The sequence below is a fragment of the Helianthus annuus genome, chromosome 4 (assembly GCF_002127325.2).
Source record: "Helianthus annuus cultivar XRQ/B chromosome 4, HanXRQr2.0-SUNRISE, whole genome shotgun sequence".
Lineage (NCBI taxonomy): Eukaryota > Viridiplantae > Streptophyta > Magnoliopsida > Asterales > Asteraceae > Helianthus > Helianthus annuus.
Genome location: NC_035436.2, coordinates 188937154 through 188964819, shown reverse-complemented (window position 1 = coordinate 188964819; position 27666 = coordinate 188937154). Strand labels below are relative to the sequence as shown.

Sequence of the window (27666 nt, the reverse complement as noted above, 5' to 3'; positions counted from 1 at the left end):
AAGGTGATGATGTGAAGGTGAGGTGGAGATGGTGTGATCATGAGGAAGGAGAACCACACCCCATGATCTTAAATTTCATGTGTATACCATTTTTTTCCTTTTTATTGTTCATTTTTCGATAGGGTTTCTATGCATATGAGGTTTGCCTATATTGTAATGTTTTCATACCGTATCATTAGCTCTTTGGTATTGATGAGAATTTACTAGATAGGGTGGTTAACTTTTTGTTGCCAAACGGATTAAACGATAAACTTACATCCTGATTTTTGTTGTAGGGTTAAACACTACCTCTATGAATGGTGGGAGCAAAAAAATAAACATCACTGACGATTAGCACATTATCAATTAAATAATATAAAGTGTGGTCCAATTTTCCCGTTGTTTCTATCCCAAATCGTGTTACACGATACCACTAAACTCCAATTGCACATCAATATCACATAACGATTCAAGATGGGCACACAAGATGAATTATAGTTTTTGTACAAGCATATTCTCTTACCGTTTACTTTGGTTGACATATAATAATAACTAGGTTATAACCCCGTGTATTACACGGGTTGAATAAATGAATTTTATATACCAAATAATAAAACATTATCTTTTTAAAAGCCTCTTTATTGCACGGGTTGAAAAAATGTAATTTTATATATTAAATAATAAAATAAGTTATATTTATAAGAATCATATGTATTGTACGGGTTGAATAAATGTAATATTATATACCAAATAATAAAAAAATTATATCTTTAAAACCATTGTATTACATGGGTTGAATAAATGTAATATTGTTTACCAAATAATAAAAAAAATTATATTTTTAAAAACCCCCGTGTATTACATGGGTTGAGTAAATATGATTTTATATACCAAATAATAAAAAAAACATATTTAAAAAAACTAATGGATTTTTTTTATACTTAAAGTAGGATAAGATTGAATATTAATCTGAACTAACGGATTTTTTTATATTTAAAGTAGGATAAGATTGAATATTAATCTTTATTTATTTAGTTAATATAAGATTGAAAAATCATATGATTGAATAGGTGGGAGGTTGTATGATGATAAATCGGTTAACTTTTTATAAATATAACTTTTTATTATTTAACATCATTTATTGAACCAGTGCAATAAAAGAGATTTTTAAAGATACATTGTTTTGTTATTTAGAATATAAAATTTATTTATTCAACCCGTATAATACACGGGGTTATATCCTAGTTTATTGTATATTTGTATGAAAAAGAAAATTTCCATGAAAATATAGTGGTAAGTTCGTGACTACCATTTATCACTAAGAAACGAAAACAAAATACCGAACTTGATCATATATGACAAATTTTTGTAATAAAATTACCCTCAACAACACGTAAGAATTTGAAATAACATCACAAAAAGTCGATAATTTAGCAAAAATAGACCTATGTATCGCTGAACGTTGGTTTAATGGCTATGAATAATAAAAATTTGTATTAATTTAGATTAAATATTATTATTATTATTAGTATTATTAATAATGTTAATTAATTAAATGAGAGAATAACAAGTGTCCTATATAGTATAGATAATAATAATAATAATAATAATAATAATAATAATAATAATAATAATAATAATAATAATAATAATACCATGACCTATACGAAAGAGATGAAGGTTACTTGTACCTTAGGTATTAGGAGTTGTAATTGTGCATTAGAAGTTTCAACTGTAGGATTTAGAATCACCGCTCGGTGATTGATCGTCGGTACAAATTCGGTGAGTGGGGACTTTCATTTTCGGTGTATATTCACCGAACCGGTGAAGAAAAGGAGAGGTGGGAGAGGGAGAGGGTGAATGGTGGGTCTCAACCCCTATCAACCAATCATAATTTTTTTAAAATTTTTTACTACTCTCCAAGTGTTTGAATCATTCCTAATGCTTGAGTAGAAAAAGGGGAGTGCAGGGGGGAGTTGACATGGCATGAGATGATAGGTTAGACGGTAACTCAAATACTCTAAAGTGTTTGAATCATACCCTCCACCCTAATGGGGGCTATAGATACCAGACGTTTTTTTACTATGTATGTGAGATTGCAAACAAACAATTAATGGGAGCAAGACTATTGATACCTTCGATTGGTGTATAACCATGTATAGTCTTCTTCCATATTATTGCAAACACGGGTGCAAACGAGCTGAGCGGCTCATGAGCTACTCAAGGTCGACTCGAGAAAAAACTCGAAACGAGTTGAGTCTTATCGAGTCCGAGCCGAGCTTTAGACTAAAATAAAGCTCGTTTAGTTATTGAGCCCGAGCTTAAGCCTGACATGTGAAGCTCGTCGAGCCTTAATATAATATCATTTTTTATTAATATTTAATAACATTTACCCCTTTATTTAACGTTGTCTAATAAACGAGCCGAGCCGAACTTAAACTTGTTTACGAGCCGGCATCCAAACCTAAAGTAACCATGTTTAGCAAAGGAGCCAGAGCCCAAACTTCAGTTATCGAGCTCGTGAGCCTAAAGAAGTCTATTATTTATTTTATTTTTTATTTAATATAATAATTAACATATAATAAACGAGTAGAGCCCAAGCCGAGCTTGAGCTTGAATATTACCAACGAGCTGAGCTCGAGCTTTGAAAACAAAGCTCAAACCGAGCCGAGCTCGAGCTCTCATAAGTAAATCGAGCTCAAGCCTGGTCGAGTTCGGGCTCAACTCGGCTCGTTTGCACCCCTAATTGCAAGTGACAAAATATCTTTATGATAAGATTTAGAGTATTCACATCCTATCCACTAAAAATCTGTGAAAGATGTTTTTAAATTATAAAAAATGGTTGTAAGTGGTTGTGCATAGAGCAGAGAAAAAATTGTTATTGTTCATCTTTATATTTGAGGACATTGTTCATCCTTTATAATTTTTTAATATATTTGAAAGTGGTTGTTAGTGGAGTAAAGAGAAAAAATAATGATAAAGGTATAAAAAACTATTATTTAATCAATATAAAAGAAAAAATATAGTTATTTTTAATGTAATTATATGATAGAAAATGATAAATAAGATCTAAATGCTCTTAGTTATGATCAATGAAAGTCCTTAGACCTCCCGTAGTGGTGGGGGAGGGGGGGTTTTTTTCCAAAAAAAAACGTCCCTTATCGCCTAGTAAACCCCCCGCCCCGGATATTGTTTCGAAAAAATGAGGTGTGGCGTGGTTTAAAGAACGCTGGACTTGGGGGGGGGGGGGTGTTCAAAACATGACCATTACCAACTGTCAAAAACATTTAATAATTTTTTTATTTTATTCACCTTTTAACCTATATAAATACCCAGTTTTCATCATTTTTTTTAAACTTTCTCTATTTTTCACCCATTTTCTCTACTTTTCACATCTTTTTTTATAAACTTTATCTACTCTTTCTTTTCTTTATTAAACCATGAATCCTTTCCGACCCCCATTGGTGTGCTGTCGAGACCCGGTAACCCCAATACATATCGACCGAACACCACGCAACCGCAATCGAACTTCAACCTTCAAGACATGGATCCGAATGTATTTGCGTACACGCAACTACTAGGCATGGGCGGTGCGCAACCCTTCTTTCAATTTCCGCAAACCTTTCCAACCATGGGCGGTTCCAACCATCTACCTAGGAAACCGATCTAGAGATAGAAACGGTAACGGAGGCACAACCCGAGCCCATTGTCGAGGTATCCAAACGTGGAAAAAGGTCACACAAAAAGAAAGATCCAACCGCTCCTCGTCGAAAAGGAACCTGCCTAGCATGGACGAAAAATGAGGAATACGCGTTGGCACGGGCGTGGCTCGATGTATCGGAGGACCCCCGATATTGGTAAGCGTTTTAAAAAGTATATTAGTTTAATTTTTTTTACATAATTCGGTCCATGTTATTGTTTTTCTTTTTTTGTATTTTTAAAAATATAACATTATAATTTTTGTATTTTTTGTAGCAAATTATCAAACATCACCAATTTTTTGGCAAAAAATTCGTGAAACGTTCTTTAAAGCGATGGAGAAAGATGAATATCAGGATAAAGATTCTATTTCGAGCAAATGGACCGATATCAAATTTAAATGTCATCAATTTCAAGAGGTCTTCCAACGCACTCGGGACAACTGGGGAAACGGTTGAAACGATGCAAATATTTTAATAAGAGCATTGGAAGAATACAAGCAAATGAATGGCAGTTTCACATATTTGAGATGTTGGGAGCTTTTATGAGGAAGTCCCAAATGGTCAAACGTACCGACAATGACGTCTAGCGGTAGACGTAAATCAAAGCAGTCCAAAACATCATCGTCGGTTGACCCGGACACACCCATATCAGATGCTCGTAACGTCGATTTAAATATTAATTTAGACGACGAGAAGGATTTGGAGTTGGAACGACCACCCGGTAGAAGAAGTGCCAAAAATAAGGGAAAAAAGGCGGAGTCCTCTTAATCTAATCCCGACATAAAGAAGCAAGATTCGAAGAGATGAACTGACGCCTACAAGACATTCGAGATCTTGGTCATAGGCGTTTACAAACTATGGAAGAAAGAAACGCCCAAAACAAAAAGTTTTTCGTGATACAAGAATCGAGGCAAATAGAGAAAGACATCGAATTTTTGTCTAAACCCATCGACCATCTCACCGGAGACGCGTTGATTCTAGCGCATATGCGTTGACAACAAATCCGTCAAAAATACGGACTCTAGATTATTAGTTTTTTTTTAGCATTGTAATTTTTTATTTCTTATTTTGGTTTTTATTTATTTTAACAATGTAATTTTTTTATTTAATGAAATTTATTAGTTCTAATTAAAAAATTTAATAATTGGTTAATCATTGATGGGGTATTATTGGGCATTATTCCACTACGCTCATTTGTGAAAAACGCCTCATAATATCCCTTTGCTGACTGGGATAATACGTGTCGTCAGGGGCAGACCCACATGGTCCGGGTCGGGGTCCACGGACCCCAATCTTTTTTTAGAAAATAGAAGAATCAGTAGGTTAAATTTTTCAAGGACCCATAAAACAAATTAATTGGACCCTGTAGTATTAAAAGCAAAGATGGTGTGGTGGTAAATCCCTTTGTGTTTCAACAAATAGACCCCAAGTTCAAGTCTTACATGTTTTGTTTTTTTAGTTTATTTTTTCCCATCAAAACCAAATTAGTGTTTTAAAACAACACAACTACCCATTGACACTCTAATTTGTTTTTTTTAAATGATAAATTGAATGTCGATTTTATTTAACACTTGATTACCAAATAAAACTTTCAACATATAATGTAGTAGTTTCATGTCCATTAAATGCTTCTACATTATTTCCTAGCCTCGACCCGACTACGATGACCGACCCAAAAATTTTAATGTTTGATTGTGAAAAATCCTTACACAAAAAATAAACCCCAATAAAAAAATCCTCTGTGAGTGCGTGTCGACTGATGTTGGTACATGGTCAAAAAGTATAATGGTGAGAATTGAAAAATAGAAGTCAATTATATATAATGAATTAATGATGAGAATTGAAAAATAGAAGTCAATTATCTAGCGGCAACGATAACTTAAGAAGTTCGGTTCCGGAGGTTCCGGCAACACTAATGGGATTTTACCTATCCAAATGAAGCTCATTGATGCTTAGAAAGAAATAGAAATATAGAGATACGAGAAACAGATTCTGTACTCAATTGTTTAAATAAATACATTTATTTTTTAATACAGTGTAATTTACAAACACGAATCGTAAGCAATCAATAAGTTTATAACTTTTATTACACGTTTTTAACCCACAATTAAATTTATAAAAAGTTTATAACTCTTCTATAGTCATTACATTTAATATGTCACTTTTTAGTATGATTTTAATTATGTATTAATCATAAATAGTTTTTAATATAAGTAAGTTTCTCAAGCCCGAAAAGCAATCTCGGGTAAAAACCTAATTATTACACACATGTATAATCTATGCATCATTTGACTACATTTATTTCAAATGATAATATTACTTATAGGTATAATCTATACATCATTTGACTACATTGGCTTTTCATAAATTGGCTTTTTATAATTATTACATACATGTATAGTTCGTGGCAAGCCAACACATATATATCCTCCTATTAGGCTGCGAGGTATGGGGAACGTCCCAGGACCATCCTGGTCTGGCGCCGGTTCAAACACCGCCCCGGCCCCCGTCTTCGTCCTCACCATCTCTTTTGAGACGTTGGTGGCAGTCCACAAAAGGACAAAAATTGCCCAATTTCCAACATGTTACTGTTGATTAAATTAAAAAAATTAATTTTCATAATTAATAAACAAACGGTAATAATTCAAAATTACCCTAATTTTCAACCAAATTTTATATAAATTCAACACTTTTACACCAATTTTAACCCACTACAACCCCATCTCTCTCTCAACTTTTTTTAAAACCTTCTTCTTTTGTTATAAAACATTCTTTTATAATGGATCCATTCAACCCGAACAACCCAAATCCAAACCCGAACAACCCGATGACGCCGAGTTTGAGGAAGAAGAGTACGCCGTAAGGGAAGTGGAACGTCCCCCGGGCCGGTACAAATCAAAAAGGGAGGCGGCTTCAAAGAAAAAAATGAAAAGGGTGGTGATTTGAAGATGGAGGCGTTTATGACCCAATTTTAAACTTACACGGAGGTCACGACCCAAAAGGCGAAGGCGAAGGAAAGGGCGGTCGGCGAAAGGGTACACGTGGCGGGAGAAAAGGTACGCGTGGCCGATGATAAGGTTCGCCTCAAAGAGTGGGAGATATTGACGATCGATGTTGATAATTATCCCGAACCAAAACGCTCTACTTTAAAGAAAATGCAAGAGGACATCATGAACAAGTATCAAAGTTAGGAATTTTTTTTAAGTTTATGTTTTTTTTTTAAGTTTATATAATGTTTTTTAATATTAATGGATTTATTTTTCTATCTTATTTGATAAATGTTAAAAAAAAGAGATGATTAAAAAAAGTAAACTTGTGAGGTAGCATCATCCTCCCATTTCCATTGTTTTAGTGTGTTGGACCATCCTCAAAGGAATTATGCCGTGGCGCATAGGTGGCGGATCATCCTCCACGGGAGGATGATCACCATACCACATAACCTTATAACATTCATATTTAGAAATCATTACTTTCTATCCTCTACAGGGGCAGCTTTGATGGTGTGCAGGAAAGACCTCCGTACAAGGCCCGTAATTTCGAGGGGCACGTGATTTAAAAAAAAAAATAATATATATGTTATTTTTTTAAATAGTAAACACATATCAATTCCAATATAGGTTCATTTACAAATCATTTTTAGCTCACTTGCATTAGGTTTATTAGCCCATAACTAACTTGATTTTTTTAAATAATAATAGAACATTACGGAATGACACGTTTTTCAAGCTCAAACATGATATGTGAATTCTCAGAGACGCCTCTGATCCTCTATATCATATTTTTAATAAATGGAAAAAAATTAATATATCTTTCTAACATATTTTTTAATAATGTGAGCGCATAGTAAGGGCATTCTCATTGGAACTTTTAAAACTGTTTTTTCTATAAATTATACAGAAAAATATATATAGTTGTATGTAATTTATGTTTTACATTAAAGTCTCCTAAAAGGAAGAAAACTTTTACCGAGTTGATACTACATCTCTAAAATATAGAGATTACGATTCATTTTTAATATAATTTTGTGTGTATATAAAACCGAAAAAAAACTATAAAATAAGTGTTTGTGATGAAGATAGAGAATTGGATGTGAAAGTGTTTTAAAAAAAAATAATCAAAGTTTAGAGAAAAGATGTATTTTAGTTAAATTATATAGCCGCAGATAGAGATTTTGATATGGATGTTGTAACCTTTTATCCCTATATTTTTCTCTCATCTTCATCCCTAGACAAAACCATCTTCATACCACACCCCTACACTGCGGCCCTAGAGTTTTCATTCTCGTGTGTGATCAATCTACAATCGATAATCATCTCTTACGCAAATCAAACATGTGTTAGTTAAAGCAGGCCATCGCAAACCACACCCCTTTGACCTAGACTCTTCACTCATGCGGACTACGGTCTAGAATCATCATACACCTTTGTGAACTAGACTTTTAAGACCATATTCTCCATCTAAAATGAGAGTAAGATAGCGATTTTCTTTCGAACGCGGAACGTCTATTATTTTCAGCTGATATTACCTGCACAAAAAAACTTTAAATCGTACGACGACACTAAATAACCAATCAAATCAATACACGTGTAAAAGTCAGGCCGAATTTTAGTTGCCGGCTATAATTTAGCCCATGCTTTTAACAGCCAGCTACAGTTTAGCCCCCCGCCTTTAGCATTTTAGTCGGCGCTTTTCTCAAAAGTCTAAAACTTAGCCTATATTTACACATGTATTGATTTGATTGATTGGTTGTTTTGTGGGCTTTATTATACTTTTCAAGGTTTTTTTTTTTTTTTTTTTTTTTTTTTTTTTTTTTTTGTATGCTCTTATCCGGCTTAGCTTATGTTGTTTTTCTGATTGGTTGCTTTTGAATATGTTTATCTTTTAGTGAACTAAAACATGTCAAAAAAAAAAAATCTAATGTAATTTTGGTGTGGAATAAAAGTATCCTTTGCCGTTAAAAAAAAAAAAAAAGAAAAAGAAAAAAACTAAAACATGTCAAAATGTCTATTTGCATGATGTTCCGTTTATTAAGGTTTACTTAATCACACAATAGTAGTGTATAGATTTACATGCGGATTTAACGATAACCCGTTATTGGACTATTAAATTGTCCTATAAAAAACAACATAGCATTGGTGTGTTAAGTATTAAATGCAACAAAGAAATATAAAACACTATCAAAATCGAATCGAATTCGAAATAGTTGAAGCAGGATCAGGTTTTATTTTTGTTTTAAATCGGTTTTGACCCAATCGAATTTGCAAACTGTTTTCAGATCGACGATCCAATACCTTGTTTACGAACCCACCTAACTCAAAACCCGAACAAAGTACATGTTGCCGTGTTGGGCATTTGATCGTTTAAAGTTTAAACAATTTAGGTAATAAACGTTTTAGATGAAGTTGATCATGTGATTTGGTAATGTATATGATTCACATTTCGTATCATTCAATATTACAATTTGCCATTTATAACACAAATCTTCTTTTAGAATAGAAAAATAATAATTATTTTTATAATTAGGTTTGTATGCAGTGACAAACCTGCATACAAACCTAATTTATAATTTTTAATCAAGACGGTTTGGCCTTTTTAGAATCGGGTTGTATGCAATGACAAACCTGATTATAAAAATAAACATTATTTTTCTATCTTAAAATGAGAATTTTAATAACTAGGTTTAGTCCTCCTGACTGTCTACCGTCTTGACCCGTGACTCCATGAGGACTAAGCCCACCTGATCGACAGTCAGGAGTAACTACAATTTGCTTGGTCCTATCGTCAATTTTGACATTTTCGCTTTTCAATATGTTCCATTCATTTGTATTACCATTATGCATTTTGATGACTACTGCGCACCTTTATTATATATTTGAAATTTAATTGAGCTTATCTTTAGTTATGTGACCTGATCTGACACCACCCGAACTGAACCAAAACGGTTAATATTTAGCTGTAGAAAATCGGCACACAAATTTCCGACCCCCAAGAAAAAATATTTTGGGTCCGCCACTGACTTTAGGTCCAAAATTTTTTTTCAGGATACCTCTGAACTTTTCTACGGGATCCGCCATTGATTCTAACAACTCCAAAAACAGAAAACGGCCGGACAAACAGTTAAACACCCTTAGAATCAGTCTATCTCAAAAAGATACACTATAAAATATATCAAAACAATATACCTGTTTATATGTTACACTATAAATTTGTGTATGGGAATTTTACACAACGAAAGTACATTATTTCAAGCCCTTTTTAACATATATGCAAACTACAATGCTACAATACACACAATTACAAACATACCCCTACTTCCAACCCCAACAACCTTAACCAAAAGCACCACTAATGTAACTCTTTACAACGTTATTGCAAAGAATGTTCAAAACGGTCTGGTTAACAGGGCCCACACATCTTGGTGTCTTGAACTGGTTCAAAGTGGACCCCAACCCAACATAGTGGTCCAAAATCTTTTGAAATGACCCCTTTTTCAAAACTTTGAGCTCCAAGGGTCCAATAGCTTGGACTTTTCGTGAACTCACATAACCGGCATCAACAAATGTGGAGTCTAAACAATTGCAACAGTCTTGAAGTATTTCGTCGCTTGCGTCACCGCTTACCTCCCAAAAGATTACATAGTGTCCCGGCTCTGACGAGAGGTCAACCTGACTCGTAAAGTCAACCACTTCGAGTTTTTCGGCTGTCAATAGTTTAGCTGCTGCTTCGACCGATAACTGTAAATCTTTCTCGGTGTTCTTGTCTATGTTGATTGTCGGCATTAGGTTTCTTCTGCAAACGAATTGGAGTTCTGGGGTCGAGTTGTGGAACCCGACAACCTTAACAACGTCACCGAGCCTGTAACGATACAAACCTGCGTCAGGAAAGTCAAATAGTCAACCATCAATGCGTTAGAGTTATATATAGGGCTGCAAACGAACGAAACATTCAGCAAACAGTTCATAGGGAAGTTCGTTTAGTTAAACGAACGAACATGAACAGAGGCCGCGTTCGTTCATTTATGTTCGTGAACATTCGGTAGCGTGTTCGTTCATGTTCGATAGTTCATTAGTGTTTTTAGTTTTATACATTATTTAAATACTTCAAAATTCCGAGAAATAAAATACTTAATAAGTGTCGGTACATTATATATTATGTTCATGAACGCTTGTTTGTGTTCGTTTGTTTCCATTTGTGTTCATGAACATTAGTTTGTGTTCATTAACGTTCGTTGCCTAAAATTAACAAACGAGCACAAACAAACACGAACACGTTTATTTCCTTAACAAACGAACACGAACATAAAATCTTGTTCGATAAGTGTTCATGAACAGTTCGTGAACACATATATTTAGTAACAAACGAACACAAACAAGGTCTTGTTCGTGTTCGTTCGGTTCATACTTATACATCGTGGTACCACAAGTAGACATCAAAACATGAAGTAAGGTAACACTAAACTAGCTAGGGACAACAGGATATGTGATATGTCCCCCCCCCCCCCCATTTAGTTAATCAAATGGACCCCACAAACATGTTTAAATCAAAACCGAAATACTGGATCTAACCGAACAACCGTTTATGGTCAAATTGAAATCTAACCAAACCAAACCAAACCGAACCAGACCTTTCTTGCAACCATATAAACAACATCTATGAAATAAAAAAGGGATAAGGCCTTTGGTACCTGCAAAACTGGTGACAACAACCTCATACTCTTCACCAACCTCAACATCGGTCAAACCCACGGGTCTTGGCTCGACCCGGACCAATGCAGACTCGGGACTACCAATCTCTCTCAACGGTATGAACTCAAAGTACCCAATATTGGGAAGCACAGCAAAAGTTGCCATTTCAGGCGGGCGGGTCGGGTTCACATTTGCGCCAATCCACCCTTCAGAAGACCCGTAATCTGCACTCAACAACGGTATTCCACCCGCATAGTGTCTTAGTTTTTTCAAATAAGGTTCCATCGATCCAGTCATGATCCCGTAAATGTATTTTACATTAGGGAACAACTCCTCGATTAATCCATACCAGTTGGTCAAACTTGAACATTTTTCATGAATCTTGTCGGCTAACTCAGGGTCCGGTTTCAGCATCTTGGCCATCGCAGTTCTGATCGTTGGATCAGTGATCCGCGCAGATAACGTTCCGGTTTTTATGTCGGAACATAATTCCTCCCAGACTAGCTCAAAGCTCCTAAATGAATGAACGATGCTATGGGCAAAAGTTGACGATATAACCTGAATTTCGTTGCGAAAAATGAGCCCGCAAAGAAGATGACAGTATAAAGATTGTTGAAAATCAGGCCCGAAAATGACTTCATCAGGGCTACAACATGGGGTCTGCATATCCTTCATTGTTTTCTTGAATTGTTCGCTACGGTATACGTTGGTTGTTGCAGTGCCTGCTAGCAAACCGCCTTTTGTCTTGAACTGTTTGCTTCCGTAAATAAAGCTCAAAGCTTTCCCATTTCCAATTGGAAATTCCCTACACAAAATAAAGCCATAAAAAGAATTAAAGCTTGGATCTTTATTACAAAACTATATATATATATATATATATAGAGAGAGAGAGGCCGGTTAAATTACAAGACCAACTCATCGTGCGATGCGTACACGAGCATTTCTACCGCACATCTGATCTAATCTAGGCCTTCAATTGAACGCGGTGGCACAATAGTAATTAACTTCGCATAATTACGCACGTTATGATACATAATTACGCATGGTTGGGTTAAACCCTAATTACGCACAATATATGCATAATTACGCATGGGTTGGGTTAACCCTAATTACGCACGTTATTTTGTTTAATTACGCATGTTATATTGGTGGTCGCGTACCGTCGCACGATAAGGTCTTGGGTACTTTAGACTTTCTCTTTCTCTCTCTATATATATGTATATATACACACACAAATTATGGTACAAGTTTTCTACCATAATCATGAACAAGAATACAAGATTCATATCACAATCACATTGAAATTTCAAGAAACCAACAAGCAGGCCTGAATCATGAGGATATCCAAGGGCGTAGGATAGTGGGGGCGGGAGGGGGTGGCCGACCCCCCGAACTTTTCGCTCAGTAGTGGAGAGTATGTAGTTTTCATATAGAAATTTTTTGGTATATACGTTTTCGACCCCCCGTTTTATAGAAATTTTTGGGCGTGTACGTTTTCGACCCCCAGTCGGAAATCTCAAGCTTCGCCACTGAGGATATCACACATGAAATTATATCATCTTTCGCGTTAAAGAAATTACCTGTTTCTGAAAGCGTAAGAGGTTCGATAAATCTGCATTGTATTTTCGGTCAATTCATCATTGAAAGGTACAAACTTTCTCTTCCCTTGAGTAGTCCCAGAACTATAAATTTACCACAAAACAATTATTAAAAAAAAAAAAAAAAAAAAAAAAACAGTTCACCAAACAACTTTAATGCACAAACTACAAACCGAATCAGCACAAATAGTCAAATACCTTAATGTAATAGTGGTAATTGGCTTGACAGTGAGAATAGGGTGAGGTGAACCATCAGCAATTTGTTGAATTAAAGGCTCAAGATCCTTGTGGGTAACAAGAGGGACACAAGAGCAGTAACTTTCAGGGTCAGTTTTACCATCAAGACCCCATTTTTTTAAATATTCTGCTTCACTATTTTCTTCCAAGATTTTCTTTAAAGTTTCAACTTGAACCCTCTTAGCATCTTTGGTCAAAGCTTCAAATTCTGCTATCACTTCTTCAGGATCAAATCTTTTTTCAGCCTCCAACATAATTGCTTGATCATACAACAATTTTATGCAAAAAGAATCAGTTTTCTTGACAAAATTGATAAAAAGCTGAAAGATTTCATCAAGATAAACAAAACCCACATCAAGAATCCAATATTAGATCATACCCATGTAAAAAAGATGATTAAACAGAGATTCTGTTGGAATCAGATCAATGAAATTAAAGAAAAACAGTGTTTTGACTTCTATGTCAACAGTAGTCAACGCCATAATTTCATAAAGCATAGTTTTAACTACCAATTAATGATTGAAACTTAGAATATAAAAATTTAATTTTAGCAATGAAAAGGGATTCAAAAAGCAGAATCTACAATCAAATAAACAATAAAAAAGATTATTATAAATATGCCCAAACAATGAAAGAATTAAGTATTACCAATTGAGATGATGATGATGATGATGATGATGATCAAGAAACACACAGAGTGTTTTATATAGAGTGATAAAGAATGGTAGTAAATGGTTAAAATCTTGTGGGTCTCAAAGAATTGACCAAAGGAAGGTTCTTGATCTGGAAAAAGAGATTTTTCTAGAGAGAGAGAGAGAGAAAAAGACAAGAATGGTGAGGTGTTTGGTGAATTTGATTCATTTATATTATTCTAATATGCACAACTACACCCACAGCTACAAGAACAGAGTATTGATTTGGGATTTTCATCCCATAAACATGTAAAAGTTAAAAGCAAACAAACACTAATAAAAGAACACAATGGTATGGTGGTGTACTATACACACACATATACATATATGTATATATACATGGAGAGAGAAGTGTTAGTTTGAAATACCTTGTTGCCACTTGAGAGTGTTTCTTGAATTCTTGGTTTACTGGATGAAGAATGGGGGTTGAGGAGTGAGGAAAGATTCCTAAAAGGTTGTGGCAATATATAGGCTATTTTAATATTTTTAATTAATACTCATTTTATTTCATTTTAATAAGCACCAAAAAAAGAAATATTAAGAATCATTTTCAAGCATGTTTTTGAGTTGCAACTTGCAAGGGTATTTGATATTTTGATTTACAAGGTTACAAAGGTCATGCTTATAGAATTATAAACAACTTTACTAAAGTTTGTTAGATAGAATTTTATAAAAGTTTGTTGTTGAGGTTATTTTATCTGAATTTGTTATATATACGTTACGAATTTACATCGAGATAGTTGGTAAACGGGCAACAAGCTGCACCACTACCCCTTTTTGAATAGCAAAATAAGTCTTTTAAAAACTACGTCCATAGATCTCGGGGTCATAACATTATTCTGGAGGAATTGGCACTTTTCGATGTTTGTCAAAATAAATATTATTATAAACAGCAGAGAAAGAAATGTGATGAGTTAGATGCACGAGGCGAAATGTGTTGTGTTGTGTTAAACGGGTCGTATTTAATACAAACAGAACACATTTAACTAGATGGTAACGTTTAACTAAATGTGTCATTACTTAAGAGTAAAGTGCAATCACGCTGAGTCCCTCGATGAAAACTGTGGAAGCTTGATTCCCTGTGGTTTACGGGCAGCATCACCCTACCCCCTCCCCCCCAACTCTATTAGTTAAAGTAACTTAAATGACCATATTACCCTTTTCCCCATCAACCAACGTCTCTATGGTTTAAAACCTATTGTTCTTTGAGTCTCTGAGCGTAACAGTTTTTTAACCAGCCAAATTCAAATGAATTGCTTTCAATCTGCGTCCCTATGGAATTTTAATACGTATCAAATCTGTCCCTATGGTTTTATAAAGTATCTAAATCATATTTAAAATGAGTATTTTGCGAATATGAAATATATATATCAACATTTTTAAAGGTGGATGACATTAACATTTCATAACATAAAAAATTAATCAACAAAATCACCTACCAAAAGTTATAACATTAACATTAATCAAAAGTTATACTATCTAGTGGTTTCAATTAGAGATGGGGACGGGTTGTACTCGTACGTCCAATCCAACGTCAAGTTGTTCCAAAACCTCAAAACCACCCGAACTTGCGCAAGTAGGTGGGTCAGGGTATCCATCACCCTGATGTCGGCTACAAATATTCAAATCAGATGTATCAGGTTCAATTGTTCACCCTGATTTCGTCGGAAAAACGTTTTTGCCAGCAAAAGGTTCCTAAAGATCCGATCTAAGATTACAAAGAGGTTTGAGATGAAATTGTTGAGTTTTTCGGCCAAAAAGTTGAGTTTTTCGGCGACCTCAATTGTCGCAACCCCTGACCCCTTGCCCCAAGGGGCAGGCGGCCGCGAGCAGCACACAGAGCCGGTGGTATCGGTGTTTATTAATTTGGCAGCAAAAATTAAACATCAGAACCGTAGTTAGTAAATAGTTTATCAGAGTTAAAACATCACACTTTTATAAATAATAAATACATGGGAAAAACCCAAGTTTCTATTACAATATGTTTACAGGGATAAACCCTAATTTATTGAAATAAAACTTCTTTCTTATTTAGGTAACTTTTATAGCCATTTTTCCAAGCCTTCAGTGCTTTACAGCTGGCTTCTATTAACTTCACATTAAGTTACCTGAAACGCGTTTTAAAAAGTTTTATCAGCAAGAAATATTGGCGAGTGCATCCCAGTTTAACCAAAACAAGCTTTTATCATTTTACAGTATTGAGAGCGATTACAATGTTTTTATCTACCCAATTACCACCCACGATACTGTCAATCCTGACTTGTGGTCATGTTACTACTCACGGTGTAGTAACAAGTTATATATACAAAACCCCAACATACCGACAGCAATTGTAGAATACATAGACTCATAAAAAGATTTAAACAAGGAGAATATACTCACTTTGCTATTTTAGATAATATTACTGCTTTCTAGTGACTTCCTGGTTATAATCTATTAAAATTAAACAATGCACATGTGTTAGTAAGATATCCCAATTTACATTAGCCATACCCCCGAGACAGAACTCCAACGACTCAGTCAGGCAGAGCCTTGACATGCGTTACGGAGCCCTAGATCAATCGGGTATAGTAACTAATACGTAACCGGGGGTTATAATACTTACAACGAGGTAGAGCTTCGCTTTTTAGGGGTATTATATCGAGCAACACTATTGCTATTATAGAGGCTTTCAGAGAGAAAAGAATTGAACGAGAATGAATGAGGCAGAGGCCTCCTTATATAGGTCTGATCAGGGTTCTCTCACGCCCCGCGAGAGTTACAAGGCTAGGCCTTCGCGGCCCGCAAGACCACTAGGGTAGGCCCTAGCTTGGTAGACCACTAGACCGCCTGGTGCCACCTTGTCGCGGCCCGCGACTACTTCTCTTAAGGGAGTAGCTCCCCGCGAGAACCCTGTTTATTTGTTTTTATTTGATTTTTATAAATATAAAGGTATATTAGGTTCGTTTTTCGTATACGGGGTATACTATAGGCATTTTAAGGCATGTTAAAGGTTTTTAGGAGACTTGTTATATCCTCCCCACCTTGTTTTAGATCTCGTCCTCGAGGTCTGCTGGAACAGGTGTGGATATTTCCTTTGCATCTCTGATTCGAGCTCCCAAGTGTATTCTGGTCCTCTCTTGGAATCCCATTTCACTTTGACTAGAACTAATCTCTTGTGTTTGAGATTCTTGATCTTTCTGTCTTCAATCTTCAGGGGTTTCTCTACAAACTTAAGTTTCTCATTAACCTCTATATCCTTAAGAGGTACCATTAATGATTCATCTGCTAGACATTTATTGAGATTACATACATGAAATACATCATGTATTCCTGCCATTTCCTCTGGCAGTTGTAGTTGGTAAGCTACTGGTCCTATTCTTCTTATAATCTCAAAAGGTCCGATATACATGGGGCTTAGCTTTCCCCTTTTTATGAATCTAACAACTCCTTTCCATGGAGAAACTTTTAATAATACTTTATCTCCTACTTGAAATTCCAATGGTTTTCGCCTGTTATCAGCATAACTCTTTTGAGGATCGCGTGCTGCTTTTAGTCTTTCCTTGACTTGAATAATTTTGTCTGTGGTTTCTTGTACTATTTCTGGTCCAGATAGTTGTTTTTCTCCAATTTCTGCCCAACAGACTGGAGTTCAGTACTTTCGTCAATAAAGTGCTTCAAATGGTGCAGCATTGATACTACTGGTATGATAACTGTTATTGTAGAAAAATTCTAGTAATGGTAAATGATCATCCCAATTTCCTCCGAAATCAATTACACAAGCTCTAAGCATATCCTCCATTGTCTAAATTCTCTTCATGGTTCTTAAGTTGTCTAGAGGCATATGCTATAACCTTTTGACGTTGCATCAACACACATCCATAACCTAACTTAGAAGCGTCACAATAGACTATAAAGTCTTCAGTTCCTTTTGGTAACGCTAGTATGGGTGTGTTAGTTAATCTTTGCTTAAGAATTCTAAAAGCTTCTTCCTGTTTTGGTCCCCATTCAAACTTAACTGACGCTATACTCTAGATCATGGATTTTATGAGCTTGAGGAGATTAAATTTAACGATTTAAAGCAAAAGGCGTGAAATAATTGGGCAAAGTTTGGAGATGATAATACGCGATTTTTCCACGGTTGTATTAATAAGAGGCATATGGCAAACTCCATTCCTGGTTTATCTTGTGAAGGCGAATGGGTTACAGCTCCCAAGTTGGTTAAAAAAGGCGATTTTGGGTCTCTTTCGGTCAAAATTCACAGAGGAGTTGAAGTGTAGGCCTAAGTTGAGATGCACGAATATGAACAGGATCTCTTCTACTAATGTCGAGTTTCTTACGGCTCGTTTCTCTATGGAAGAGTTGAAAGATGCGGTGTTTTCTTGTGGTGATGATAAGGCGCCGGGTCCGGATGGTTTTAATTTCAAATTTGTTAAGAGATATTGGTCTTTGTTAGTTTGGGATTTCATGGAAGTGGCCGAACACTTTTGGGAACATGGTATTATTAGTAAAGGTGTCAGCTCGTCCTTTATTACTTTGATCCCGAAAGTGAAAGATCCTACGGGGTTAGGAGATTATAGACCGATTAATTTAATCGGGGTGATTAGTAAGGTGATTTCAAAATTATTGGCGAACAGGTTGCGGGTTATAATGAACGATTTAGTGTCAGAGACCCAGTCGGTGTTTATTAGTGGTAGATATATCTTAGACGGTCCCTTGATTATCAATGAGATTTTATCTTGGTCGCGCGTTTTGGGGAAGAGGTTATTTCTTTTGAAGATTGATTTTGAAAAGGCTTATGATAATGTGCATTGGGAGTTTTTGTTGGATATCATGCGACAGATGGGGTTTCCAGAGAAATGGATTTCTTGGATTCATGGTATTCTTTCTTTGGCTCGTTCTTCGGTCCTTGTTAATGGATCTCCCACGTTTGAATTTCAGTGTACCACAGGGATTCGGCAAGGTGACCCTCTTTCTCCATTTCTGTTTGTTTTGGTCATGGAAGGTCTTTCAAGTCTTTTTGGTAGAGCTAAAGATATTGGGGTTTTTGAAGGAATTAATTTTCCTAATGAGGGGCCTAGTTTAACTCATTTGTTATATGCGGACGACGCAATGGTCTTAGGAGAATGGAATGAGGATGGCATTAAAAATGTTATGAGAATTTTGAGGGTTTTTAATTTATGTTCCGGGTTAAAGATTAATGTTCAAAAGTCGTCTTTATTTGGATGTGGAGTGGAACAAGAAAGGATTCAAGAGTATGCTCTAAATTTGAATTGCAAAGTGGGAGTTTTACCGTTTACATACTTAGGCGTGAAGGTTGGGGCAAATATGAATAGGATATCTAATTGGGAGCCGATTAAGGAGGTCATTCGTGCTAGACTATCCTCATGGAAAGCAAAGGTTTTATCGATTCGAGGAAGAGTTACGCTAATTAAGTCGGTGTTGGAAAGTTACCGACATATTATTTTTCGATTTTTAAAGCATCAGTGAAAGTAGTTCAAGATTTGGAAGCGATAATTCGAAAATTTCTTTGGGTAGGGAATGATGATAACCGGAAGTTACATTGGGTAGGTTGGGAAAAGGTTACGAGCTCGAAAAAGAATGGTGGGTTGGGTTTGAAACGCCTGGATATTAATAATAGCGCTTTGCTCCTTAAATGGGTTTGGCGATATAAAGTGGAATATGGAGCTTTGTGGAGGAAGATTATTGACACTATACACCACTCTAAAAAGACGGGTGGGACATTATCAATTAATAATCGGTACACCGGTGTTTGGAAAATTATTGTGAAGCATGGAACAAAAACGAAAGTCGAAGGAAAAGGGTTGTGTGATTGTTTAATGGGGAAGTTGGGTGATGGGAATTCTATAAGGTTTTGGTTTGATAGGTGGTTGGATGAGAAGCCGCTTAAGGAGTTGTTTCCAAATTTGTTTAGGTTGGAGAAAGACAAAATGTGTGTGGTAGCCGAGAGATGGTGTGGTAGTGGGCATGATTCGAGCACGTCTTGATTTTGGGAGTTGGTAAAAAACTCGGCTGCAAGCATGGTGTTGGCTGAAAAGGAAAAGTGTTTGCAAATGATGGCTGCTACATTTTTGGTCGATCAACATGTTTCGTAGAGCTGCTCCTTGGATGCTACGGGTTTGTTCTCAGTGAAAGCTGTTAAAAAATGGTTCGAAAAGCACGAGAGGAGACCGGTTTTTGTTTTGCATTGGTGCAAGTGGATTCCTTCTAAAGTAAACATCTTTGTTTGGCGAGCAGAAATGGGTCGAGTGGCGACTACATCGGCTTTAGAAAAACGCAATATTATTGTGCCGAAGAAGAATTGTGTTTTTTGTGATTATATAAGTGAGACAGTTGAACACTTATTTTCCGGATGTATATTCGCTACAGGTATTTGGGCAGCCGTGACTTCGTGGTGTCGTATTCCTAACATTTTTGTTTTTTCGGTAAGAGACATAGTCGATTTGCATAAATCAGTGGGTTTGGACGGAATCACGAAGATTGCGTTTCAAGGTATAATGTTCACGGCGTTGTGGAGCATATGGCGTGCAAGGAATAATCATATCTTCTCGGAGAAGAAACAATCGGTTTTGGACTTGGTGACGGAGATTAAAACTGTCAGTTTTCTTTGGTTTAGAAGTCGGTATAGATATGGTTGTATAGATTGGAAAGATTGGTGTAACTTTGAGATGATGTAATTGTGGTTTGGGTGCGGCTCTCTCTCCGCCTTAGATAGGGAGTTTTCGCTGTGTTTTATAATAGTTATCTTTCAAAAAAAAGTAATAAATAATTGATACTTAGTTGATAAAATCTTGTAGTTTGTGAATCTAAAATACGACAATTTCACATGTACCATTTAGTAAAAGCTATGGAAAATCATAGTAAAAGTTTTTAACAAGCTGAGTAAATCATTGTGTATTGTCATACCAATTAAGACTATATTTTGTGGGTGTGGAAATTTGGCGTGGAGGCCAGTCCGCGTCCACAAAACCACATCGTGTTTGACGTTTTTCACGGCGTTGTATGTGGGGCGAAGGATTCTTTACCGGTGTGGGGGCAATTTGGTTGGTGATGTGACGCGAGTTGATTGGTGGTTTGTAGTAGAAGGTTTGTGATTGATTTGTTTTTTAAATAACAGGCGGGGCCCGGCAACTACAAGTATCCACACAAACATTTGAGACTGTGACAGACTTAGAAAGTTTTTTTATGGGAGTGTGGAATATTTTAAAAGATTTTTTTCATAGGAGTGCGAAATATTTTAAAAGATTTTTCATGGGGTGCGGAATATTTTCATGGGGGTGTGGAATATTTTAAAATATTTTCAGGCCCCTAGCTATATAAAAAAATTCGGTTCATAGCGGGTCGGGTCATGTAAAATAAAAGAACATTAAACTAAAATTTATATAATTATCAAAAAAACACGTCAAACGTCATTACAAATATATTTAAAATTGTTCCTAACTTCCCTACTCATGGTTCCTAACTTACTATCTAAGATTGTAGGCCCCTAGCTATTTAAAAAAATTTGGTTCATAGCGGGTCGGATCTGGCCGCGCCATAATTTCCCTACTCATGGTTCCTAACTTCCTATTAAATATCAAGCAACAAAACCATTTAAAACAACACTAAACACTTATGGAATGGATGATTACGAGGGAATGAAGAAAAAGGTGTTTGGTTGGTCAATGGAAAGGAATTACCCATTCCAAAAGGCATTTCATTCCCTCAAAATCATTTCATCCACCTCCCATATTTTTTTTTTCATTCCATCACCTCTTGCACCATTCATCAACAACACCACAACCCATCACCTTCTCCACAACCCACCACCACCACCCACCATCGACGCCATCGCCGCCACCCACCACCACCTCACCCCAACAGCCAGCGTCGCCGCCGCCGCCCACTACCATCGTCAACGCCACCACCAACCGCCACCGACGCCTACCACTGCACCTTCACCGCCACCCACCACCAACGGCCGCCACCGCCACTCGTCGTCGCTGCCACCACCACCACTCATCGCCGCCGCCACCCACCACCGCCACCTATAACCACCCACAATCACTACCACCGACCACCACCACCACTCACCGCTGATTTTATTACTTCATTTTTTCTTGCCTACTTAACAATATACAATAATAATTCATTTCATTCACACATGGTAACCAAACAAGACATGAAATGGTGATGATCCATTGCATTCCCTCGTCCATTCCATTACCTCGTCTAATTCATTCCATCGTCCATTCCATTATCCCATACCAAACAGACCCTTAGAGTCTAAAACAATCATCAACCATACTTCATAATTTTCATGCCCTAGTTTTAGTTGTTGATTACTTGTAACTAAACATTTAAACAAACAAAACTTTTACTAAAACAACAAAATCATCCTACTAAACTCTAGAACAACAAAAAAACATCAAAACACCTAAAACTTCAAACCCTTTTAACGCCTCTATTCTCCTAAAAATCCACAAAAAAACAACATAAATAAACGAAGCATACCCGTGTGGCTTCGGATTCCGGTGATTGCAGGTGGTTTGGTAGACGAAATTTTAGTTTTTCGGCGAAAAAGGGTTGTCGTCGATGTTTTTTACGTCACTGGGGATCAGAGTGAGAGCCGAAGCCGAGAATTGGAAAGGGCGGTTGGGTTGTTTTATTTACTTCAAATTTGATTGGGTTGGGTTTGGGATTGGGTTAATTACCATGGATTATTTATTTGGCTAAATTGTTAAGTGAACGTGATTGGGTTAAATTGTTAACTGAAAGTGGTTAAAGAATAATTACATAAATTAGGTTATATTTTAATAAAAATCAATGTTTACAAAATGTTTTTTATAAACTCATAAGATTTTTTTTCTAAGGGGTGGTTTAATATTTCCAACGGGTGCGGTTGAAAATTTTCAAGGGATGCGATCGGGATTTTCCATAGAATTCAACACTAATGTTTTTTCAATGGGTGCGCCCTCCCACCCACTGAAAAATTGGGCCCCCCCCCCCCCTTCTGATTTGAGTTGAAGTGATGGTAGCCATCCAACTCCAAAACTTGTCAATATAATTCATGAAACTCAAGAACATATTCATTACTTTCACAAGAATATATATACACACACATGCAAGTATAAAATGTAAAAAGCACACAAAAGGTTTAAATATCACTCACCCATTAGAGATTCAAACTTATAATTTCCAAGTGTTATTCATCCCTTTTAGATCTTCAGAAACGATGCCAAAGGGGCTGTCCAAACAGCTCTGGAAATTGCTTCAAATCAAGAGAAACACGCTTACAACTTACAAGAACAAGAGAAAAACACTAACTTCATTTTGTTGTGCTTACAACTTACAAGAACAAGAGAAAAACACTAACTTCATTTTATGGTTCATGCCTTGTGTATTACCAGAGCCGGCCCAGACCAGGAGCGAGCAAGACACCTGGCCAGGGCCTGTTATCTAGGGAGCCTAAATTTTATACAACTTTTCCATATATATTTTAAAAAATAAAACTTTAAAATCTATTGGCCCAATACTTAAAAATTAAAAATAAATTAGTTCAATATAAACATAAAATCTAATTGGCAATATTGATCCATAAAGTGTAGCCGAAATGTGAAATGCCCAATATTGATCTATTAACCTAATAATTAATAACAACAATAAAAAGAATTAGTTTATATAACTTAACTCGTCAGGGCCTAAGAGTTTTTTCCGGCGCATCAAGACATTTTAATTCTCAGAACCGGTCATATATATTACACCATATAAACTCTTGGTTTTCTCTGTAATTGCAATACCCTTATCTTGTTTTTTTTCTCCCACCCGAGAGTTGTTCTTAACAGCCTTGCAACTCTCGGTTTATCTTCAAAGAAAAGGACCAAAATGTCACACCTCAACCGGTGGCGGAATCATCGGGGCGTGGCACTGAGCGAAACAGATTGTCCAAGAGAATCCATAACAACTATTAAGTGATAATATTTATAAGGTTTAACATCCCATACCATTAAACAAATAAAGCATAAACAGTCATTACAGATGTTCAGTCTCAAAAACAAATCCATTCCGACAACTCAGATTTTATTTAGTGGGTTTCTAGACTTTCTAACTTGATTTCCAGCATAACATCCAACTCAACCTGTCACATACGTTAAAATAAAAGTCAATACATAAAGTAAAGGTGAGTACACAAGTTTTCATAATAATAGTATAAAAAGCGTTTACGCATAACCAACATGTATCACGTAACGGGCGAAGCATGTAACTATCACACAATGATACAACCTAACCACGAGACTGCCTTGTAGAGTATGCGCGACACATGTTCTGTGAACACGTGAAGTAAAGTAATGTGATCCCTAGAAACCCGTGTCCACGACAGGTGCTAACTCCAAATTATAGTACTATCGTTGCTAGAGGCGGTCTAGTGTAACACTGTATAAGCATAGTACAAGCATTCATAGATCACGTATAGTATGCGGAGGCGGTTAGCATTTATAAAGTGTTTGCGTTGTGTGTTGTGTTTTGGTCTAGAACGTATGTAACATCCAAAAGTGCGTTAAACGAAAATGGGTTCGAGTATATACTCACAGTGTGTTTAACAAGTAAACGCAAGCCGGATTGGATTGAAGGGAGTGCGTTGTGTTAGCCTGTGCACGGAAACAGAAGCATAAGTGCTGTTCGGTTGAGATTCAGAGTGTCGAGTGGGTTAAGTGTTCGACTGGTGATCCGAACGGATGGGCCCCATCCGAACGGATAGTCATCCGGACGGATGGGTCATCCGAGAGGATGGCCATTCGAACGGATGGCCATTCGAATGAGTGTGTGGGTATTTGTAAATCGTTAAAAGTTCAAAGTTTAGTTGTAAGTGTTTAAAAAATGGAAATTATAAAGGTCAGGTCATCTGGTCGGATGGTCATCTAGACGGATGGCCATTCGAGTAGGTTGTGGCATGTAGTTGAAGTTTTTGTAAAATTTTCTATGTAAAAGTTTTGAGTTAACGGAGACGGCGTGTCGACGTGTCAAACAACGGAAACGTACCAAGTTCAGTTTATTCGGTCGGATGGTCTCAGCCCATCCGAACAAACTCACTGTTCTTGACGAAGCTTCATGTCTGACCCGTTAATCGGTCCATCTCTTCGGTGGAAATCCGTTTTCAAGCCAGCTCTCGACTAAGGAACGAGTCGAGAGTTTGATTGAGTCTAGATTCCATCAGTTTTGAGTAGAAAAGTGAAGAAAAGTCGAAACAGATGATGAAGTGTTGAAATCTTGTTGTGATTAAGTTAAAAAGTGTGAAATCCTTTAGATCTAGAACCAATCTCGATCAAATGGTGTTCCACAACAGTTTGCCTGAGCAAAACGGGTGGAAACCACCTTTAAGAGGTCCAAATCAGTAGATTTCGAAGAAAAGCTAGTGTTTGTGTGTGATTTTGATGAAGAAGATGATGTAGAAGTGATTAGAGATGAAGATTAGAGAAGATTCGAGGAGAAATGCTTACAAAATAACCTTGAATCGTGACTGAGAGCGACTGAGAGCGTGTGAGCGGATGGAAGTGTCAAATCAGAGAAATGAGGGCGTACGGCTAGTATTTATAGAGGTAGGGCGGAGGTTTAAGTCGGTTGCGAGGTGGCAACGTTCGGATGGCTTGTCCGGACGAATGGACATCCAGTCGGATGGGCATCCGGGCTGATGGTCATCCGAGCGGATGTCCATTCGGACAGCCGAGTTGCGTTAGTTAGTTTTCCAACTTTCGTTTCGTTTGTTAAGCGTCACGTTGCGTTTAATCGAGTTGCGAGTGAGCGTATGAGCATTGCTTGATAACCACACACACAAATAACACACATAACATAAGTAAATCCGCGTTTCGAGTTCGCGTTGAGTTTGCGTTGCGATAGCGTTTAGTCTAAACAAGCGATGTTAAATGCGATAAAATACGTGTAAACCATAAGCGTTATAATAAGCGTTTAAACACGATAACTGCGTTTTGAGTAAGTGTTGTAACATGCGTTTAAAATGTGTGTTGAAAATATAGTTTAACTCATAGCGTTAATCGAATCCCAAGAGTACAAGCGTTTACGAAGAAAAGACATCGACAAGTAACGATCTGAAAAGTCGGGTTGTTACACAAAACGTAGGAAAGAAATCTATATCTAATCTTTTGTATTATTGCAACTATGTTATATGATATTATATCTTCCTTTCCCTTTTTAGAACTTAAGAGGGCATCCATATGCTCACAATCAGTTTTCAAAGATAAACACAAAAAGGGTATGATTTTTTAGATATCTCCCATGAAGTAACATCCACATTTTTCAAATGAATCATAACCATGCATTATTGTAATATTGTCATAGCCCACCCAAATTAGGGCCAATGTGGCCAATTGACACATGACTTACAAATTGACATTTCTTATATTCATTCACTTATTTGCACAAATTAAGACTAGATCTTAGACCAGAAACAAGTACTAGCAGTTGTACGATAAGCTCAAAATATTATACAATCGTCTCCTTCTCACCACTTCAAAATGTTACGGGTGTTCTCGAAACTCCACTACTGACTATCTAAGAAGTTTTTATACACATGCAATTCCAATGTTTAAAATAAGGAAACCTCGCGCTCACAAAGAATAAGAGATTCTACAGCTATATCTAATACCGCAAGCTGTAAATATGGGAATCAAACCCGTTTACAAGTTTCGCTCACCTGTGGAATTTAATTAGCTAATTCTACGCATTTATACAGTAGGAATTGCCCAACAATCTTATTGACATGTTATGCCCCTCCTTATGCATGTTAGCTACAAACATGTATACATTTTGAGTAGGTGTGCTTCTTTCCATAAATAATCTTTAAAGTTCCTTTAATGTTACAAAAACGTGAAAGTGTCATAATTTTTTAAACACTCGACGAATAAAGAAGCTATTGATTTAACATCTAGGGCTTGTTAGTTGTTAACAAGCTAGTCATGCTTCACGCTTTATGATTGATTCTTCACATGTGATTTGTCATATTGTTCTTATGAGACATCCCATGTACAATAAATTCCTTAGGAAATAATGGGGATATGGATAACCTTTTTATTAAAGTAATATTTGTATGAGGTAGGGTTATTATAAAAAGAGTATGTTTTGTGAGAAGTGTATTTGATCTATAATCTAATGGTTGAGATTATAATGACAAAATTGTAAATAGTGTTTACCACTGAAATAATTAATTTTCTAGATTAAGGGTATAAAAGTAAATTAAATTTAGAAACCCACATGCAATGCACATGCAAGTTCCCTCCTTTTTTAAACGTCAATAACTTTTTATGCGTAACTATTTTTTTTTTTAAAATTACATCATAATAACGAGTGTTTTTTTATCTTTAATATGAGTACCATATTGTTATACTTATATAGAGAAAAAAATTACATTTCGATCGGATGTTTTAGTCTATGGTGTTTTGTCTATGTTCATACAATGGTGTTTTAATTCTATTGTGATTCAAGGTGTTGTGTTTTATAGTAAAACACTATGAACGTATATAAGACACCATAACATTGCAAATAATGAATTATAATTCAAGTCATGGTGTTTTAACATCTAGAGTCTGTAACATTGTATTGTGATTACAGTCATGATGTTTTAACATCAGGAATAGCAATAGAATCATTCTAGATGTTAAAACACCACGACTGTATTATGATTCAATTCATGGTGTTTTTGTATGGTGTTTTATAGCTGCAAAAATCATTTTTGTTTGTTTATGAGAATTTTGGACATGATTTTGTCACAATTTTGATCAAA

At 36.1% G+C, this 27666-nt stretch overlaps 2 protein-coding genes across 3 annotated transcripts; one reads left to right on the top strand and one right to left on the bottom strand.

Annotated features, from left to right (window-relative positions):
• Positions 1–9819: 9819 nt before the first annotated feature.
• LOC110937608 (jasmonoyl--L-amino acid synthetase JAR4) lies at positions 9820–14401 on the bottom strand. Of its 2 annotated transcripts, none has more exons than XM_022180051.2 (5): positions 14261–14401; positions 13162–13459; positions 12946–13047; positions 11365–12170; positions 9820–10551 (listed from the first exon to the last, which is right to left on the bottom strand). In XM_022180051.2, exons 2-5 carry the CDS (start codon positions 13452–13454, stop codon positions 10010–10012), a joined length of 1743 nt encoding a protein of 580 aa, XP_022035743.1. In that variant the 5' UTR covers positions 13455–13459; positions 14261–14401; the 3' UTR covers positions 9820–10009. The 2 variants fall into 2 exon arrangements, with proteins under 2 accessions (XP_022035743.1, XP_022035744.1); XM_022180052.2 differs by lacking the exon at positions 14261–14401 and adding an exon at positions 13849–14212.
• Positions 14402–20131: 5730 nt separating this feature from the next.
• On the top strand, positions 20132–20569 carry LOC118491608. The gene has a single exon (XM_035989505.1). It carries the CDS (start codon positions 20132–20134, stop codon positions 20567–20569), a length of 438 nt encoding a protein of 145 aa, XP_035845398.1.
• Positions 20570–27666: the final 7097 nt, after the last annotated feature.